We start from the raw sequence: 20,302 nt of genomic DNA, 5'->3' as shown, positions 1-20,302 counted from the left end.
CAATTAATTTTAGAGTTAATATGGAACTAAACATGCAAAACTCAGCCAAGTTAGACAGCTGCCTGCGGTGTAAATAGGAGTTGTATTCAAAACAGTAAAACCCAAAATTGAACTGCTTCAAGTTTAGAAACAAAACTGCAAACTGTGCATTAACTAAACAATGAAACAAAACACATCCTATTTCACTGGATGGGACTGAGGTTTCACCATCTCAAACCACAGATACACTATTCAAGTGTTTAAGACAATGATTCACCCTCCAAAGGGAAACATTAAAGTTGACTGTAGAAAAATGAATGTTGAAAAAAATTCAATTTTTCAGACTTACTTTGAGTCTGGTCCTGTCCTCTCTTGCTATATAGAACTCTTAACGTGATGGCTCAAAGATTAAAAATTACCTTCAAATTTTATTTGCAATGAACCTTGCATTGACTTATTCACCACTGAAGTACTAAAATAAGTGAGCGTTTCTAATAATGGATTTCATATCAATGTACATTTCGAACAACTTCTAAAACTAACACCACCAGGAGCTACTGATTTGCAAAAGGGCACCATCAACTATCTACCTGAAGACGAATGCAGTTCTTCAAATTGTAGCCATGGCAGTTGAACAATTTTTGGGAAGCCAAAATTGCTTTCCACAACATAAGAATTCAAAATAAAACTACATAGCAAATTGATTCAATTTTACTGCATACTGGAAATTAATATTTTGGATTAGTCTGTACATTTTATGAAAGCTTTTCAGGTCTTACTTGCCACATGATACTTCATCAAACATTTGAGGTCTGACATGCTTTTTTAAAAAAATATGCAATAAAACTTCTTTATTCCTAACATCATCTGAGTTCAGCAGGTTTTTGCCGAATCCACATCTGAAATCTAAGACATTTCATCACTAAATTTCTGTATTACCTTCTATAGCACCCTCCAGTGATAACATCAAACTACTGCAGCAGTTTTATTCACAGATGATGATAGAATATCTCAGGTCTTATCTTCATTTAGATAAATTCTTCCAATCAACAAGGCAAGAATAAAGGGCATTAATAATAAAAGATAGTGTTTTTCATATCTATGATTGACCATATATGTGGATAATTATTTCTGCAATTTGGGTGACAGAACTGGAACAGGGAGGCTTTTTGAGCACAGTCAGGGCATGCTACAAAAAATATAATTGTGTCCTCCATTCGACTGGATAAAATGGATATTACTTGTACTGAAATGTAAAATCTGAAGATGACAGGTATTTTGGGTAGATAAATCTCAACTTGTTTTTGCTTTGAACATCTTGTGATGATAGAACTAAATAAAAATTCATATCTCGTATTCTATGAGAAAATATCATTTGTCCCAACTTGAACATACTTGTATTCGTATGGAACCAATTCAAATTTCTATGTGGCATACAGAAAATCTATTCAAAAGCAGCTATGCACAAAGTCAATATTGTTTCAGCGTACAAATTTTCTTAAATATTTTTATTCCATTTTTCTTTTGTTCCTATAATTTCCTTGGTTGCTGTGGAAAGTATGCACAGATAAGAAACAATAAAACCATGCAATGACTTGTAAATGGGGTGCAATATGGTAACAACCAAACAGTCCAAGTGTTTTCTTTTGCTCGCAATTTTGATTATAAAAGCATCTTTAATGCAATATTTACTAAGTACTTACAAGTAAAATAATCAAAAGAGCCATGGTTGGAGAATGGGAGACTCATATGGGGCATAAATACCAACACTGACCAATTGAGTCTAATGAATTACCACTTCTGTGGTATAGTTTTATGCATGAAAGCTGACACATACCTTTTTTTTATATCACAAAGGGACAGAGGGTAGATGAGGAGTAACACCAAATAAGGAACCTAGGAATGTTTGAAGATTACCTTGAGGGATAGGAAAATAAATAATTTGCATTGTTACATTGACAACATTTCGAGAAATGAAATGGAAAAAAAAGGAAACTGTTTTAACAATGACAGCCTTTCGACCACTGTTAATGGCTGAAATTAATGCGTTATGCACAAGGAGTTCTTATAAATAATGTTGAGATGGCTGGCCCACATCCAGAAACTGCAATAAGATAATGGCACAGGCTTTAATGGGCCTAAACATAAAAAGCTTGCTATTTGGTTTAATCATTGCCACCCAAAAAAGCCAAAACTGGAACTGGAGAAAAATAGATTTCAGTTGTTTTATAGATGGTAAATAACAATTAAATACTTAACTCATGTGAAAAGCCCATGTTCACAATCTTTTTACTGCAACAGGTACAATGCAAATAAAACCAAGCAAGTACAAAGTTTAAAAGCTTGATTTTTAATTACACTCTACATTTTAAACAACTAATACAAAAAGACACATACTACTTAAATTTAAGGTGAAACCAGTTTCACAAAAAAAAATGCAAAGTCAGGAAGTGCCCCCCCCACAATGAAAATGTTATAATTAAAACACTAGGCATTATAAAGAACAAGTATCCCAAATCTCAAGTATTCATCCCAAAAAAGCTACGGTACAAATTAATAACATATTGAATGCATAATTCATAAATTATGTTTTGGATATCAAAAATCACAGAGTCATGGGGAAGAGTCAGGCTAGATTTGGCCAGTGACTATCCATTCAAACAATCAATTGTTTATCCCCTTTTCCTGCAATAGAACAGAGCAACAGTACAGAACAGAAAGTTGTCTTAAAGAAGAGCAAGAAAAGCAGGTAAATGTCCTTAGATATAGAGATTTTGGCAGAATAAGAAGGGGACAAAGAAGGTGGGGGTGAATCATTATTGGCTAAAGAATCAATCATAGCTATAAGTAGAAGTGATATACTAAATTAAGCATTATGAATATCATTTGAGCTCAAGATACAGAAAGGGGTTAAGTGCTAAATGTGTATTAAAGACCTCAAAAATCATGGGACAAAGTTAGAAGAGCAAATAAGTATGCAAACTTCTCAGTGCAAGAACATGACATTAACAGGTGGGGTTTTCAACTACCCAAACATACAGGGATACAAACAGTGTGAAAGTTACGGAGTGCATAAAATTTTTGAACTGCCTTCAAAAGCATTTTTTTAAAGTCAGCACAGAACAAACCTAATGAGAATGGTTCAGTTCTAGATTTACTGTTAGGAAATGAACTGGCCAAGTGGATGGAGTAGCATGGGGTGACCATATTAGGGTCAGTGATCAAAATATGTTAGACTTAGCATCATTGTTGAGAAGGAATTAAGAGTGTACAAGAGTAAAAAAAATTAAACCTGGAGAAGGCAGACTTTACAAAGCTAAGAAATGATCTGGAAAAAGTAGACTGCTTACAGCTAAGTGAAGGAAAGTATGCATTCAAATGTGAGATTCAACAGGCACAGTATAGACATGTCTATACAAAGAAAAAGCTTGATATTGCCAAATTTGGAGTTTCCTGGTTATCTGTAATCTCGCAGGGTAAGATAAAGCAGAAAAATACAGCAAAATAACAATTTCAAAAAGTAACACCATGGGAAGCTTTGGTATAAAGTATAGGTGTGAAGTAACAAAGGAAGCTGGGAAAACAAAGAGAGGGTATGAAAACATACTGGCTGGTAAAATTAACTCAAAATTCAAAGATATTTTATCAGTATTTTAACAGCAAGCAGATGTTTAAGGGAAGTGTTAGGCCTATCAGAAATGACACAGTACTTGTTTGAGGATTGAGAAGATGTGGACAGATTTCTTCAGGAGATTTTTGTCTCTATCTTAATAAAAAGCAGGAATGATACAAACATTCTACCAAAAAGGAGTGTGAAATACTAGATAAAGTAAGTAAACTGAGAAGGGAAGTACTAGAGAGTACTAGTTAAATCATTAGGGCTAATAAAAAGAAGCCAAAGGAAAAAAAACAGATCATCCCGGGATCATTTTGTAATCGTCACTGGACAGAGATGAAGTACTAGAGGATTAGAGGTTATGCAAATGTTGTACCATTATTCAAAAAAGGTACAAAGGATCACAAAATAATGATAGGTTAGTTAGTCTGACCACAATGGTGAGAAATGATTATAATCAATACTGGGTGACAGGAATAACTAATACTTGGAAAAGAATGTATTAATCATTAATTGTTAGCATGGTTTTGTTAAGAGAAGGCCTGTTTTAATGAATTGAATTTTGAACAAAATAATGAAGATTGATTAGGGTAGTGCAGTGGATGTTATCTGCATGTACTTCAGTACAACATTAGCAAGGCCCCAGCAGACAGACTTGTCAAAATACAGGGAAATATGGCAAGTTGGATTTAATATTCGTGCAGTGACAGGAAACAAAAAGGTAATGGTTGACTTATGCTTACGTGAATGAAAGGCAGTTTTGCGTGGTGTTCAACGGGACTATTGAGTTTGTTCCTGACTGTGTGAGTTAGTCTTAAATGCGGAAGCAAGATTGAGAAATTTGAAAACAACATAAAAATTGGCTGGGTAGTTGACAGGGAAGAGGCTGGCTGTTGACTGTGGGATGAGATCAATGGTTCGCCCAACATTTGATTATCCAAATAAAGGGTTATCCAGCAAGATTGCAAGGTCCCATTGCTCGGCGAAACTATGTCATCCAGCATTCGATAAACTGAACGAAATACTCCCTGCCTGAGTCCTTCGGATAATTGAGGTTTCTCTGTAAATGGGATGGTTCCAGAGAAAAAGGTTATACATTTGGGAAGGGCAAACAAAGCAAGGAAATATACAATAAATGGGAGGTTATTGAGAGGGTTAGAGGAAGTGAGAAACTTTAGAGTACATGTCCACATATCTCTGAAGATGGCAGGTCAGTTAGTAAGGTGGTAAAGGCAGCATATGGGATGCTTTCCTTCATTGGATAAGTATTGAATTTAAAAAAAGGCAAAATGCTGGAACTCTGTACGGCACTGGTTAGGTACAGCTGGGGTTGTGTGTCCAGTTCTAGTCACTATATTGCAACAGGGAACAGAAGACACTGAGTGAGTGATTCAATTGTAAATAATGAGGGGCTGGATACACTGGACAGGAGAAATCTGTTTTTCCTCGTGGAGGGGTCAATTATCATGAGGCACTGATTTAAGGTGATCAGTAGAAGGTTTAAAAGGGACATGAGAAAAAAAAAACAGTTTTATTGGGAGGGTGGTGGGTGACTTAAATTTGCTGCCCAGTTTGGTAGTTGATGCAGATACCCTCAATTCATTTGAAAGATCTAGTTCAGTTGGCATTGAAATGATTGACTGAATAGCCTTCCTCTGTGCTGTAACTTTTCTATGGCTCTATAAGTTTAGGAAGGCATTTTGTTCTGAGTGATGGAAGGTCTTGCTGTCACTCAAATCCTATGTCAAAACAGATTCAATACTAATGTTTCAGCTGCATAGAAATTTAGCTCTTTTGTGTTGTCATTCTTAATACCATCTGTCTGCGTCACTGTCTTTAAAGAAACTTAATTTGATTTTTTTATGCCAACAAGGAATGGAATAACACTTCTTTAAATGTCCAAATTATATTTTTAAAAAATCAATGACTAGATTCACTTCCTCAGTTATCCGTAGCCAATACAAAAGGCTATAGACTTGAAGGATTAGCACACATTATTAGAAACAAAAAAACTGCAGATGCTGGAATTCAAAGTAGATTGGCAGAGGCTGGAAGAACTCAGGAAGCCAGGCATCATCAGGAGGTGAAGAAGTCGACATTTCAGGAGAATTACACCTGAAATGTCGACTTCTCTACCTCCTGATGATGCCTGGCTTGCTGTGTTCTTTCAGCCTCTGCCAGTCTACTTAGCACTCATTATTAGCAGTTTTAAACCTCTCTTTCAAACAGAGCTCCAGAATTCCTGATAAATGGCTCCAAGCTGACTACTTACAAAGAACAAATTATATCACACAATCTCACAAGACAGTATACCTTTGGTAACATCAGGTACATGTGGCCTCAACAATGACTTGATTTAAAAAAACTCTTCATAATATCACAAGATAATTTAAAATCATACCAGAAAATCAATTACTACAGTGAAGTTGCATACATAGTTTTCATTTGATTGCTTTATCCTAATACAACTGATTTTCACAGTTGAAACAGCTGACACAAAACCTACATTCAAATGATGGGATTGTGTGCTTAAGAGAAAAACGCTTAAGATAAAGCGTAATGAATTCAGAAAAAAATACAATAATACACACAGTACTAATGCACATAACTCAAATCTAATTGCACAAATCAGATGGACACAAGAATTCTTCTTAAGTTTGGCAATTTAAATTTTGACCACATCTAATAAAAGTTCAAGATAATAGACCAAAATGCCCTGAAGTAAGTCATTACTAGACATGGGAGAGAAGAAAAGCTTTTAAATTACAAGCACTCCTTTCACAAAAGAACTATTGTGTTAACATTTTGCAAAAATCATGACCACCAAATTATTATGAACTCTGACATTACCAGGCATATTTAACATTACCACAGCACCCTTATTTATTAACAGGAATACTCCAAGTGTTGGTAAAATTAGATAAACTATTCCTTTGTATTTGCATGACCAAATATTTTGGTAAATAAGGTATTAACAGGGTTATAAAAAATGAGGTTAAGTAACATCAGATGAGATTTACTCTCACTTCAATGGAAGAAACAGCAATGTAAGCCAAATAAAAGCCCTCAAATGGAAATAATACACAGCAAGAGGATGGTACAACTACTGTATACCAAATTTCAAGACAGGATTCTAACATTCTTGCCGTTTCTTCATATTGTCAGCTAACCTATTGACTGTATGCTCTTGGTCTTTTTTTTTGGACTGACACTTTAGTATTTTGCTGAAGTATTGGTACAATCAGAGAAGTTCCAATTTTTAAGATAAAACAAGAAACCAAGGTCTTAAGCTGCACAAAGAGGTGTAATGCTTGAATGATTTCCTTCTGTTTCCAGGAAACCTATCCCTGCACTTCTAGTGGTTCTAAATGAGCAATTTTCCAAGTTCAGCAGTTTATTTAAAATTTGTTGTCAATGTAGCATCCCACAAACTGAGGATTATTCAGCAAGTGTTGCCCACCTGTGAAATCATATCCAACAGCACATATTTTGTTTTACGTTTTCTAAGTGCAAACAGGTCGAGTATGGTCTCTCCTCTGAACATTTCTAACAGCTGAAGGAACATAAAGCAAAGAATTGCAGATCCTGGAGATCTGACACAACAACAGGAAGTACTGGTGAAATTCAGGTCTGGCAACAGCTGAGGGAATAAAGCAGGATTAACATTTCAAGTCTGCCGTAATTGGAACAGGAATTGGACATTGCTATATGTGACAGGGTTTACAATTTGGAAAAAGTAAAGTGATACAGATTTTTAGTTGTACATGTCTATGTTGCTTTTGCAGCAGAGAGACTGTTAGATTTTTCACCAGATTGGATCAGGAATATTTGACTTAAGAAAAAAACTGCTAGATGCCAGCCCTTAGATTTGGTGAGCTGCAGAATAGTGGAAGAAGCACAGACAAAACCATCCACATCCAGCAAGCAGAAAACATCTTTCACCTCTCTCTCTCTCTCTCTCTCGCTCTGTGTAAGTGAGAAGGCAGAAAAAGTAACTTATAAGAAAGATTCTAATACAATAAAAAAAAAACTGGGTCCACTCCATTATCTATCAAATTGAACTGACCATTCTAGTGACAACACTGTGTTATCATTGCTAAAATGAAAAGAACTGAGAGAGACAACTTAATCTGTCCACATTCTCCATCTATATTTTTCCACCTATGCGTCAAACCATCTGCCTTTTGTCTATCATATTCATGAGTGATTGAGTGTGTATTTGGTGCTTTAAAGGGTACAGTTTAAACCACATACTTGTAAATTAGCAATCCTTAGAGATGGTGAGAACTGCAGATGCTGGAGAGTCAATCCTTTCTTTGTTCTCTGCCATTTGTTAAAGAGTAAGAAGTTTACAATAACTGGACATTTCCTGTTCATGACAAAAGTTTGTATGAATTGCTTTTAAAAGTTCTTAGCAACTGCCAGTCAGTCAGGCAAACTAATCACTTTGGAAGTTTAAGATAGTCACACATTTGTGATAGTTTGTGTCACAGTGGGGTTTGATTATTGGTGCACTCTTCCCAATTGCCAGGCTGCACATTGGCTTAGTGGTTAGCACCACTGAGATTTGAGTTTATCCATTTTGATAAGAGGAGAAAAGCAGAATATTATTTAAATGGAGAGAGACATGAGTATGCAGAGGAGCAGAGGGATCAGGATGACCTTATACTTCAAACACAAAAACCTTAGCATGCAACTTAGGTGGCAAATGGACTTTATTACAATGGATATGGAACATAAAAGTAATGAAAATTGCTGCAGCTGTATAAAGCATTCATGAGACCTTACGTAGCACTACAATAAGTCTCAAGGACTTTCTAAGTATGTTACCTTCTTCAAGAGGGATATAGTTGCCAAAGGCAGTTCAAAGAACGTTCATGAAGATGCTTTCTGGGTCCAAAGAGCAGTCTTATGAGAGAATGTTGAGTAGGTTGTGCAGACACTTAATGGAGTTAATACTTTACAGGGTAGATGCTGAAAGAATGCTTCCCTTCATGCTGGAAACTAGAACTGGGGTGGCACAGGATTTCAGTTTTTTGGGGTTAGAGAGTCAATTAATATTTGACGAAGGTAGTGGAAGCTTTGGTTCAAACATGGGCAAAAGAATTGAACTCCACAGGTGAAGTGCAAGATGACTGCTCTTGACATTAAGGTCCCATTTGACCAAGTTCGACATTAAGATCCCTTGTAAAACAGGAATCAATGGAAACTATAAAGAAAACTCTGCAATGGCCAGAGTCATAGTGACTACTAAGGAAGATGGCTGTTAGAGGCTTGTCATCTCAGTTCCAGGACATTTCTGTCCAACCTTTCAAGAATAGTATATCCAAGGACCTATCATCTTCAACTAAATCCTACTCCCCCAATATAAGGTGAGAAGTGGTGTTGTTCGATGACGATTGCACAATATTTAGCACCATTTGTGACTCCCCAGATATAGAAGCAGTCCATGCCCAAATGTCACAACTGCCAGCAGCGACCATCAGCAACAAAAAAAGAAAATCTAATCATCACCTTATGACCTTCCACGGCATTATCATCTCTGAATCCCCCACTGATGACATTCTGACAGAAACCAATAATCAGAAACTGAATTAACTAGCCATATAAATACTATGGCTACAAGAGCAGATCAGAGGCTAGGAAACCTATAGCAAGTAATTCACCTCCTGACTCCTCAAAATCTGCCCATCCACAAGGCACAAATCAGGAGTATGATGGAATACACTTCACTTCCTTGGACAAGTGCAGCTCCATCACTTAAGAAGCTTGACACCATTTAGGACAAAGAAACCCACTTGACTGGCACCATATCCACAAGCATCTACTCCCTCCACCACTAATCCTGAATCAAATTAGTGTGTACTATCTACAAGGTGCAATGCAGAAATTCACCAAAGATCTCGGTGCTTTCCATACCCATGAGGACTTCCATCTCAAACAACAAGTGCATAGATTCATGGGGTCAACACCAACTGCAACAACACCTAGCTACCAACTATCCTAGCTTGGAAATATATCACCATTAATTCACTGTCACTGGGTCAAAATCCTGGAAATTCCTCCCGAACAGCATGGTGGGTGTACTAACACCAAATGGACTACAATGGTTCAATGAGGAAATTTATCACCACCTTCGCCAAGTCAGCTGGGGATTGGCAACAAATGCTTGCCCAGCCAGTGAAGCCCACATTCCACAAATGAGAAGTAAGAATAAACTATTCCTATTACTTCATTCCTAACAACAGTGAGAGTGTACGTGAACCTGATTAATTGCAGCAGCTCATGGTTGCTAACTACCTTCTTAAAGGAAATTAGATATAGACAATAAAAGTGACATGCCAATCCCATGAAGTAAAACAAATAGATTTCAGAAATAATTGATCATGAAAGCTAAATCAACACTGTGAAATTCGTAGCATCATAAAATATAGGATTATGATCCAGGAACAGTGAACACAAATAAATCACAAGGAACATGTACTTATCACACTACACTAACATCTTTGACTATAATGAACAAATTTACATCACGTTATTAGGCGGCATTTTGGAAATGTCAATAAGAGATAGGGCCAAGCAAGTCCCAGTGCTCCTACTAATGTTACGAATGAATAAATTTAAAGGCTATAACACGCTCAAATGAGATTAAAAATTATTCAAGATTGACTGCAACAACTCTTGTTGGCACCTGTGCTAACAAGGGATAAAATGAATCAAGTCTGGCTCCTGTTCCTGAACATTTGCCAGATGTCACAGAATCATCATATGAACATATAATAGAGATAAAATTATCAAATAGTTCATCAGCCTATTTCAGAACGACCATTTAGACAAAGTATTAGAGTGCAGCCAATACCATGGATCAAGAGGCTAACAAAGAAACAATGTTAGCAAGTAAATTTAAGAGATTTTGCAAAATACTGACTCTTACCATGCTTACTAAAGATCAACATGTTATACAAAAGCAAAATAGCAAATGATGGAAATCTGCTCCCCAAAGGGAAGACCAAAGGTTGATTGGTTGGCTACATCGTGAATGTCTTCATTCAATTGACGTGTGACCCAGAGCTTCCGGTTGCCTGCCATTTGATCTGCTTTCACTTTCATTTTTCTGACCTTGGCCTTCTGCAGTGTTCTAATGATACTGAATTTAGGGAAGTACAGCCTAGTAGTATTATCACTGGACTGTTAATCCTAAGACCATGATAATGTTCTGGGAACCTTGGTTCGAATCCTGCCATGGCAGATGGCGGAATCTTAATTCAATAAAAATCTGGAATTAAGAGTTTGATGATGATCGTGAATCCATTGTCCATTGTTGGAAAAGCCCATCTAGTTCACTATTATCCTTTAGGGAAAGAAACTGCCATTCTTACATGTTGGAGTCACATGTCTCCAAACCTACAGCAAGGCGGATAACTTTTAACTGCCCTCTGGACAACTAGGGAAGGGCAATAAATGCTGGCCTAGCCCGTGCCCCTTATCCCGTGAGTGAATTAAAAAAACTTGAGGAACAGTAACTCCTCTCTCAAATGGGCACTTTGTTAGATTTATGTTGAATCTGGAAATCTATAATGTCAGACCATAATTTCTTCCCATTTTGTTTCCATTTTTAGATTTTGATTTTATTCTGCCATTTTTCTGCTTTTGGTTGGCAGCTGTTCATTGTAGAATCATTTATATCTTCTCCGGACACATCTTTTGCTTCTTGTCTCATGACCAGTCACTTTGACAATGTACCACACATCTTTTACTATTTAGTCCCTCTTTGTTCCAGATTTTGGATAGTTCCGAGTTTCAAGTTGGGTGGATTGGTTAAAGCTGAATCAGATGGGGTGGGGTCAAGGACTGCTTGGAGCATGGGAATAGAACTGACATGCAACTGTTGAAGCACGTAACGTATCTGGTGCCACACTGCACAAATGCAGAAGCTGTCAAGTTGTACAACCAAAGCTTTTCTTATTTTACTCAATTAAATTTTTCCTTTAAATTTTCATAGCCTCATAGTAGACATCCGGCTGTTGCTCAAAAATACACTTCAATACAGCTGTCAAAGTCAGTAATATTAAATATGTCACTTGTTCTGACAAATATTACAAATAGCCTGTACCTGTAATCATATCCTAGACTGTGGGCACAGCCACGTTTTAGGCAGAAAGCTGCCCAGATATAAAAGCAACCAGGATCCACATTCATGATGAGCGGTAAATAGAAAACAATGTCATGAAAATATTTCTTATTACACATTCTGAAAGAATACAGTTTCTGGACACCAGGATTTGAGACACTGTACTTTATATTTTGAATTGAAATGAAAGATAATTGTCTTGAAATGTTAACTTAGTTTCTCTCTTCAGCGATGTTGCATGACAAATACACAAGAATGGAGTAGCCCAGAACTAGAGGGCATGGGTTTTTAGTGAGAGGGGAAAGATTTAAAAGGAGCCTATGGGGCAACCTTTTCATGCAAAGGGTGGTGTGTGTATGGAACGAGCTGCCAGAGAAAGTAGTGGAGACTGATACAATTACAACATTTAAAAGGCATCTGGATGATTATATGAATAGGAAGAGTTTCGAGAGATACGGGCCATGTGTTGGCAAATGGGACTAGATTAATTAAGGCATCTGGTCAGCAATGATGAGTTGGACTGAAGGTTTTCCGTGCTATACATCTCTATGACTCTATACTGACTATTTCCAGCGTTTTATATTTCTCTTATAGAGAGTTTATTAACCTGGTCTGAAGGGATTAGGTTATGTTTTTAGAATTGAGACAAAGAAAAGAGTTTTATTTGGATTGTAAATTAAAGGATCCACTTATATTCTTCAGAATGATGGACTCAATTACTGGCATGAATTGAAATTTAGGCATGCCTGTGAACAATATTTTGCAGGATTGCAGTTAGAAAATGTTTATTTTGAAAAGTAACCTGCTCTTAGTATTTTCCTCATTTCACAATTCATTTTCTACACACCCTTCACATGTGCTCCTGGGGAATACTGTTACACATTCAGGCTGTTTGCCAAGAATGCAAAGAAAAATTAGTAATGACTTTCAAGGTCTAAACTAGTGCACAATCAATGCAGTCTAGAGTAGTAAATCAGGATTATTTTACTTACTGTAGATGATTGAAAATGTTTCTCTACCACCATGTAGTTGAATTGTTTTGGAAATTTTACAGTTATCCCTAGTTACTAAGAGAGACTATATTGCCCACTCCAAGTGGATGTTTTACATCGAAGTACAATTTAAAATAAGATGTCCAATTTGAATTGGCCAACAACCTATATACCAATAATTATACAATGATATTTATTTTTTCATTGCCATTTAAGTTTCCAAAAATACGATGTTGTTTGCCATGAGCCAAAGCTTTGAAATATTCAGATCACTGACCTCCAATTTGTCTTTAATTCCTGAAACAACTCAGATTATCTTCTCAATTTTATAACATCTAGCTTCAAGTTTTTATCCTCGCTTGGTATTCCAGATTGGGTCAGCAGGAGACCCTTTAAGGAATACTGAATTAACTTCATCTCTGTGTCTCCAAAAATGATCTATGTCTGACTTCACAGCAAATTTCGCACCAGACATTTCTATCTCTCCCTAACAGCTACATCTTTATGTTCTGATTGTATCAATTTGCCCCAGTTCCTGTTTTCCCTTTTTTCACTATTTTCAATGATGTTTCCAACTTGGTTTGATGTTTTCCCCTCAATACAAACAAAATGGTTCCTTCCAATCTCAAGATCTCCAGCTTTTTAATCTTCATGTGCCAGCTTTGTTCAGAATTCTGATCTTTGAGAATATAATACAGGCAGTACTTTGAGAAGTAATACCTTCCAAATAGGACATTACATGAAGGCCTTGTCTGCCTTTTCAAGTAGACATAAAAGTTGCCATGACACTTATTGAAGATGAGGGGACTTCTCTCAGAGCCCTAAACCAACAGCATCAAAACTGATGACATGGTTATTTATCTTATTTGTGTTTGAGAGTCCTTGCAATACTAATGTTGGCCAACATGTCAGTGATTACACTTGAGAAGAACATTTTTGTTATGAAGTACTTTGGATGCCCTGAATATGCAAAAGCCATTCATACAAAATGAAATAATTTTATTTTTCTCATTTTTCACTACTGTTTTTAATTTTCAACTTATTTCAGCACATTATCAGTTATGTCCCCTATTTCTGCAACATTATGCCCATCAAGTCCTTTGACATGTAATTCCCACAACAGTCCTCCTTACTAGCTCTCGTCTTTCCTTAGAAACATTACTAAAAGCTTTTCTCTTCAACTGCATTGCAAGAAACACAAATAAAAGTTGTCTGGAAGAAGTTAAAAAAACCTAGCCAGCTCATTCACTACATCTCTAATTGTGCTGTTTCAACCATCAGTTGCAAAATTCCATTCACACCTCACACAAAACTTTCTCCCTGAACCTGAAAAGGAACATATAATTTCAAATTTATTTGAATGAAATGTCACAAGATATCCAGATAATAAAAAGCGACGAAAAAAAAAGTAACAAATCAGTTGACTTTGTTTATTTGTTAATAATGAGGCGCTGTGGATTTTGCAGGTAAATAGAACCAACATTGTTTCTACGAAGCACATTAGATATGGGATTTGCTTTGAACATTCATCACTTATAATCTTAAAAACTTTAGGAATCATGCACACAACTCAATTAAATATTTTGTTCCAACTCAAGTTTATTTGAAAAACAGGTTATTTATTATTCTGGTTCCAATCAACAGCCACTTTAATTTCATACACTGCCACATGCAAGACAACTTGATTTATTAATTTAAGCAACCAGTGCAAACTTCATTCTAATTATAGTGAAGGTAGAATTGCAATAGAATCATGTGCAGTCTTGTCAACATTTCTTTTAAACGGAGCAAACCATCCCCTTCGAGAATTTTACATTTCTGGGCCATACAGAAAACATGTCAGAACAAAGAACATTATGTGGAATTATGTAAAATATACAAGACAGAAGCAATCTATTCAGTCCAACCAGTCCAGGTCAGAGTTACTCAAGCCATGAACTGAAGGAGTTTTGAAAAAAATAAGATTTATATCCTACGTGTGCAATATAAAAAGTTTGTGCCTAAAGTGACAGAGTTAAAACATTTTACAATTATTGGACTATACATACCCCATCCCCTCTTATTGAGCTTGCCTGCTGACACTTATTTAATATTTCCCGTCCGATTACTCTGTGAATAAGACCGTAACAAATAGAAACAGGAATAGGCATTTGAACCCTTGAGCCTGCTCCACCATTCAACAGGATCACAGCTGATCAAAAATTCCCCACATCCACTTTCCTGCATTTACCGCATAAACCTCTATTCTTTGATTAGTCACAATCTCACTCAATGGTGGAACAGGCTCAAGGGGCTGAATAGCCTACTCCCGTTCCTTTGTTCCCTTGATTCACTACTGATTAAGGATGTAACTATCTCAGCCTTAAAGGACTCTGCCTCCACAGCTCTCTGTGGCAAGAGGTTCCAAAGTCTGTCAACTCTCAAGGAAAAAATTCCTCCTCATTTCAGTCTTAAATTGGTGCCCCTTTTTGGTAAAACTATGCCCTCTGGTCCTAGACTCTCTCAAGAGGGGAAACATCCTCTCCACATTTATCCTGTCAAGATCTTTAAAAATCTAATATCTTTCAATGAGATCACTTCTCATTCTTCTGAACTCCAGCGAGTACAGTCCCAATCTGTTTAGCCTTTGCTCATAAAGTAATCCCTCCATATTAGGGATCATTCGAGTGAACCTTGTTTGAACTGCCTCCAATGAAATGATAATTTCCTCAGTAAAGGGACCAAAGCTGCTCTACGTATTGCAGATGTGGTCTTACCAGCACTGTGTGCAGTTGCATTAAGACTTCCCTAATTTTATACTCCAAACTCTTTGAGAAAGAGTTCAACATCCCATTAGCCTTCATGATTACCTGCTGTTAGCTTTTCGAGATTCGTGCACAAGTACCCCAAGTCCCTTTTTGTTGCAGCTTCTCTCCATTTAAATATTCTTGAATTGTAGAGTCATAGAGATGTACAGCATAGAAACAAACCATTTAGTCCAACTTCTTCATGCTGACTAGATATCCTAAATTAATATCCCATTTGCCAGCATTTGGCCCAAATCCCTCTAAAACCTTTCTATTCCTGCGAATACCTGAAGATACCTACTTGTAAATAATACAATTTACAGTCTCTCTCACTCTCATTCTCAGAATAACCAGTTAATATGTCACATTTTCCACCCAGTTGCTTTTCATTCCAGTTTTCAACTTTATGAAGCCTTATTTTCCTCCATTCAGTCAAACGAGCTTCACCTAATGTCCTCAAAACTGTGAGCAAGAATTGCAATATTTATTGCATCACCATACCAACCTGCTTATAATGTTCCATTTTTTTAAAGAATGTCAAAAATCACTATTACTTGTAAAACCAAGTCAAAAGAGAAATAGTTTTAGCATCCAGTAGAAATTTCAACTGAATATCAATTGTACAATTCTGTGTAGTACCAAAGAAAAGATCTCCTCATGATAACGCTGTAGCCAGACAATGGTTCGACATTTTTCTGCCCCATACTGCCAAGTTACCAGTTACTGAATGCAACATCTATTCAATGCCTCGGCTTTAATTGACAGGAAGCCACATTTAACATATAATTTGCCAGGGGTCATGATTTGTTTGAGTGCCATTTGTTACATTACACACACAATATGACAATAGTGGCCATGAGTTTGGAAGGTGCCTTTGAAGAGGACTTGGTGAATCTCTGCAGTGCATTTTGTACTGCCGTTATGTGCTGGTGGAGGAGAGCCAGCTGCTTTGCACTTGATGGTGCCAAGCTTCTTGAATGCTGCTGAAGCTGCACTCATCCAGACAAATGGGAGAATACCATCACACTCTATGGCAGGCTATGGGAAATCAGCAAGTGACTTATTCAATGCAGGAGTTCCAGCCTCTAACCTGCTCTTGCAACCACTTTTGTATGACTAGTCCAGTTTGGCTACTGGACCATGGTGACCCTCAGAATGTTGATAGTGGGAGAATAGTGACAGTAATGCCTTGAATACATGGGGAAAAAGTTACATTTTCTTTTGTTGCAGATGGACATTGCCTGGCACTCATGAGGCATAATGTTTACTTGCCACTTGTCAGGTCAAACCTGGATATTGTCTAGATCTAGCTGCATTTGGATATGGACTGCTTCAGAATCCAAGGAGTCATGAATGGTGTTGAACATTGTTCAATGATCAACAAACATCCACACCACTGACCTTATGATGGAAGGAAGGTCATTGATGAAGCAGTTTAAGATGGTTAGGCTTAGGATCTGAGCTTGTTTTCACAACCAAAGAACTTAGGAGAACATGACGAAAACTGGTGACCAGGACTAAGGTATCAGTCTAAGATATATGGTTTTTTTTTCCAGAAGAATCGGAGGAACTGAGGCAAAAGGATTCAAAAGAAGATTTTCCAAAGATATTTTGCCAATAGCTTATCTGAGGATGTGAAATACTTGAGACTTACTCAAAATGAGACAAAGTGAGGTATATCCTAAAGGGCAGCATGCTTACACCAGTTCAACAGTCCCCATCATTTCTGGGCTTCTCAATACTGATGAGAGCTCTTGGATGGTATCAAGATGGAGTTACACAGGTATAGAATCATTTCAGATCTCCATTTGAAACAGCAACAGCTCCAGGTGAGTAAGTACTTGTATGCAACGGATCCAATACCAAAGAGATCCTTTTCAGGCTAAGTGTTGATGAAACCTAAGCAGACGTTCAGTCAGTCCTGAGGATTTTGGTGTCAAATCTGTACAGTCAGCCCACGGGTCTCAGCATTCAGTAATCTCAGTAGATCCCAAATTGTATAATGTCGCTAATTCATGCAAAGACTCAGCTTGAGAGATGAGGTCTTTTGGATATTTGACAGTAACCTCCTTGATTTATTTCAGTCATAACAAGGGCTGACTTTCCAACAAGTGAGTCAGTGCACAAGAACGGATGAATGCAAAATAATGACAATGGGTAGGAATGGATGATTCAATGTAAGACTGAGGCTTGGTTTGAGCCAGTGAGTGATTTAGGCCCTAAGACCCTTGCCCAACAAGAATTTAGTCAAAAGCGAGAAAAAGCAAGAATTATTATTTTGAAGTGTTGATATTGTAATACAAGGACGAATCATGGGTGACAAGATAGTTCATGATAGGGCATTCCATGACAGATGTGGCTACCATCAGCAATTCTGCAATGAGAGAACATCCTTTAGAAGTAAATCATACTCCAAATAAAGGAGAATTCAGCAAATTGAACAAGCAGAAATAATGGTCTTTGACCACTGGTCAAGTAGATATTGTTGGTCTTACAACAAAATATGATGATGTGGTCATATTGAAAGTCAAAAATTCTGATAGTAAAGTTTTCTTGTTTCTGAATCTGAAATTACTGCTATCTTCAACAGGCTTCAAAAATGGTGTGAAGTACTTGAAGACTTACCCAAAATGAGGCAATGTAAGGTAAATTCTGAAGTGGCAGCACGTTCACACCAGCTCAGCAGTCCCCACCTCTTCAGGACTCTTCATTACTAATGAAAGCACTTAGATGGTAAACAAGATAGAGTTCCACTGGGACAGAATTGTCTCAGGGCTGCAGTTGAAAAGGCCATCTGCCTTTAGCCGTCAAAAGTCAAGATCCAGCATCTGAGGCGCCACACTCATGAAGACTGTAATTAAGTAATAATTATCTACAATCGTAAAGTTATTAGGGACCAGATTTACATCTTGCAGCATCAGAGAAATGTGTTGAGTTGGCAAGGATGTGACCAACTAGAACCTGACTCTCAAGTTCTAGATGCTATATATCATAATTCATGTGATGCACTTCCAGATCAAAGGGGCAGAGTTCTTCAGCTATTCTTCAGTGAAGTCTGACTGCATGACTGGCAGTACTAATAAGGAGGGTATTACGTGTTGAAGTAGAGATGGGAAGTTCGAGTAGTTTTCACTGTAAGGAGGCGATGGTATTGCTGTTTCACTTGGCGCATGCAAGGTGTGCCTGGTGAAACTGCCCAAAACTACAGGGAACAGAACACTCCGTATATGCAGTAAGGCTCTACTTTTGTACAAGAGCCCAGAAAATCTTTAGTCTCAAACTAGTTTTCCAGGGACACTACCAGACGTGACAGTCAGCGATTCGGAAGTTCTTCTTATTTACTTCTTCATCCAAAATGGTTTATGACGGCTTTCGGATGCAGTCTTGCTTGCTTTTCAGTGCAATGGTTGAAGAGATTATGGTTGACGCTTCACTTTTTTTAAAAACATGTATTCACTCACGGGATGTGTTGCTGCTTGGGCCAGCATTTGTTGCCCATCTCTAGTTGCCCTTGAGAAGGAGGTAGTGTGCTGCCTTTTTGAACGACTGCAGTCTCCCTGACCCAAAATGCCCTTAGGCAGGAAATTCCAGGATTTTGACCCAGCGACAGTGAGGAAATGGGGATATATTTCCAAGACAGGACAGTGAGTGGCTTGGAGGGAACTTGCAGCTGGTGGTGTTCTCATGTATTTGCTGCCCTTGTCCTTCTAGTTGAAAGTTATGGATTTGGAAGGTACTCACCAAGGATCTTTGGTGAATTTCTGCAGTGCATTTTGTAGGTAGTATATTCTGCAGCTAAGTGTCAGTGGTGGAGGGAGTGATTGCTTGTGGATATGGTGCCAATCAAGATTGTTTGTCCTGGACGGTGCCAAGTTTCTGGAGTGCTGTTGGAGCTGCACCCATCCAAGCAAATGGAGAGTTTTTCATCACACTCCCGATTTGCGTCTTGCAGATGGTGTACAGGCTTTGTGCTTGGCATGACTCCAACCGGCAAGGAGTTTATCTCTGATACCCATTAATTCCAGTTTTGCTAGGGTTCCTTGATGCCATACTCTATTAAATGCAGCCATGATGTCAATGGCTGTCACTCTTACCTTACTTCAGGAATTCAGCTTTTTTGTTCATAATTGAATGAAGGCAGTAATGAGGTCTGGGGCTGAGTGGCCCTGGCAGAACCCAAACTGAGTATTTTTGAACAGGTTATTGCTGAGCAGATGTTGCTTAATAGCACTTAACAGCCAGTGTTGTAACTGGCACCTTTTGCATTCTGTGAAGAAGTCAATTTATCCATTGCAGTCTTCTTGAAAATTGACTCAAACCTTTGTCCTAGAATAGAAAATATGGCATAGGAATCTCAAGATTTTGTTCTGATATTCAACTGAATGATGATACTCTTCACTTCTTTGACAAATGCAACTTCACCATGCAGGAGTCTTTTATTGTCAGATCTTCTACTTGCTCGAAGATATCATGAAAGAAATAATGTTCAGTGGTCAGTTATTCTTTCAGTGCTTTGAACTTCGGGATGTTGTCACTCATCCTGTTCTTTGTTTTTGTTGGTGAAAGAGTGATTTCAGTCTTCTTGCTGTTTTTGTCTTAAACCACACTGAATGACCAGCTCAGCAATTTGAGACATCTTCACAACACGTGGATCTGTTGAGAAAAGGACTTCAGGAAAAGATGGTGTTGAAATACAGTCAGTCATAAAGGGGATGCCTTTTGTTCATTGTTTCAGCTAATAGTGTTAACACATTATGTTTAGTTGGAAATTGGAAAAATGCTTTTGGTGTGTCACATG

General features: G+C 37.5%; 1 protein-coding gene across 2 annotated transcripts in view; it reads right to left on the bottom strand.

Moving 5' to 3' along the window:
• The window catches only part of atxn10 (ataxin 10), a 215,871-nt gene that overhangs the window by 123,806 nt on the left and 71,763 nt on the right, over positions 1–20,302 (bottom strand). Inside the window, exon 10 of one of the 2 annotated variants that reach the window (XM_072552312.1) lies at positions 14,327–20,172. The exons of the other annotated variant lie outside the window; for it this stretch is intronic. Within the exon in view, the coding sequence (XP_072408413.1) occupies positions 20,143–20,172 (30 nt within the window). The 3' untranslated portion in view covers positions 14,327–20,142. Of the gene's footprint in view, positions 1–14,326; positions 20,173–20,302 lie in introns of those variants that run through there. 2 annotated transcript variants of the gene reach the window in all.

The sequence above is a fragment of the Chiloscyllium punctatum genome, chromosome 32 (genome assembly GCF_047496795.1).
Source record: "Chiloscyllium punctatum isolate Juve2018m chromosome 32, sChiPun1.3, whole genome shotgun sequence".
Taxonomy (NCBI): Eukaryota; Metazoa; Chordata; class Chondrichthyes; order Orectolobiformes; family Hemiscylliidae; genus Chiloscyllium; species Chiloscyllium punctatum.
Note: the sequence above shows the minus strand (reverse complement) of the source record. Positions and strands in the feature narration are given on the sequence as shown.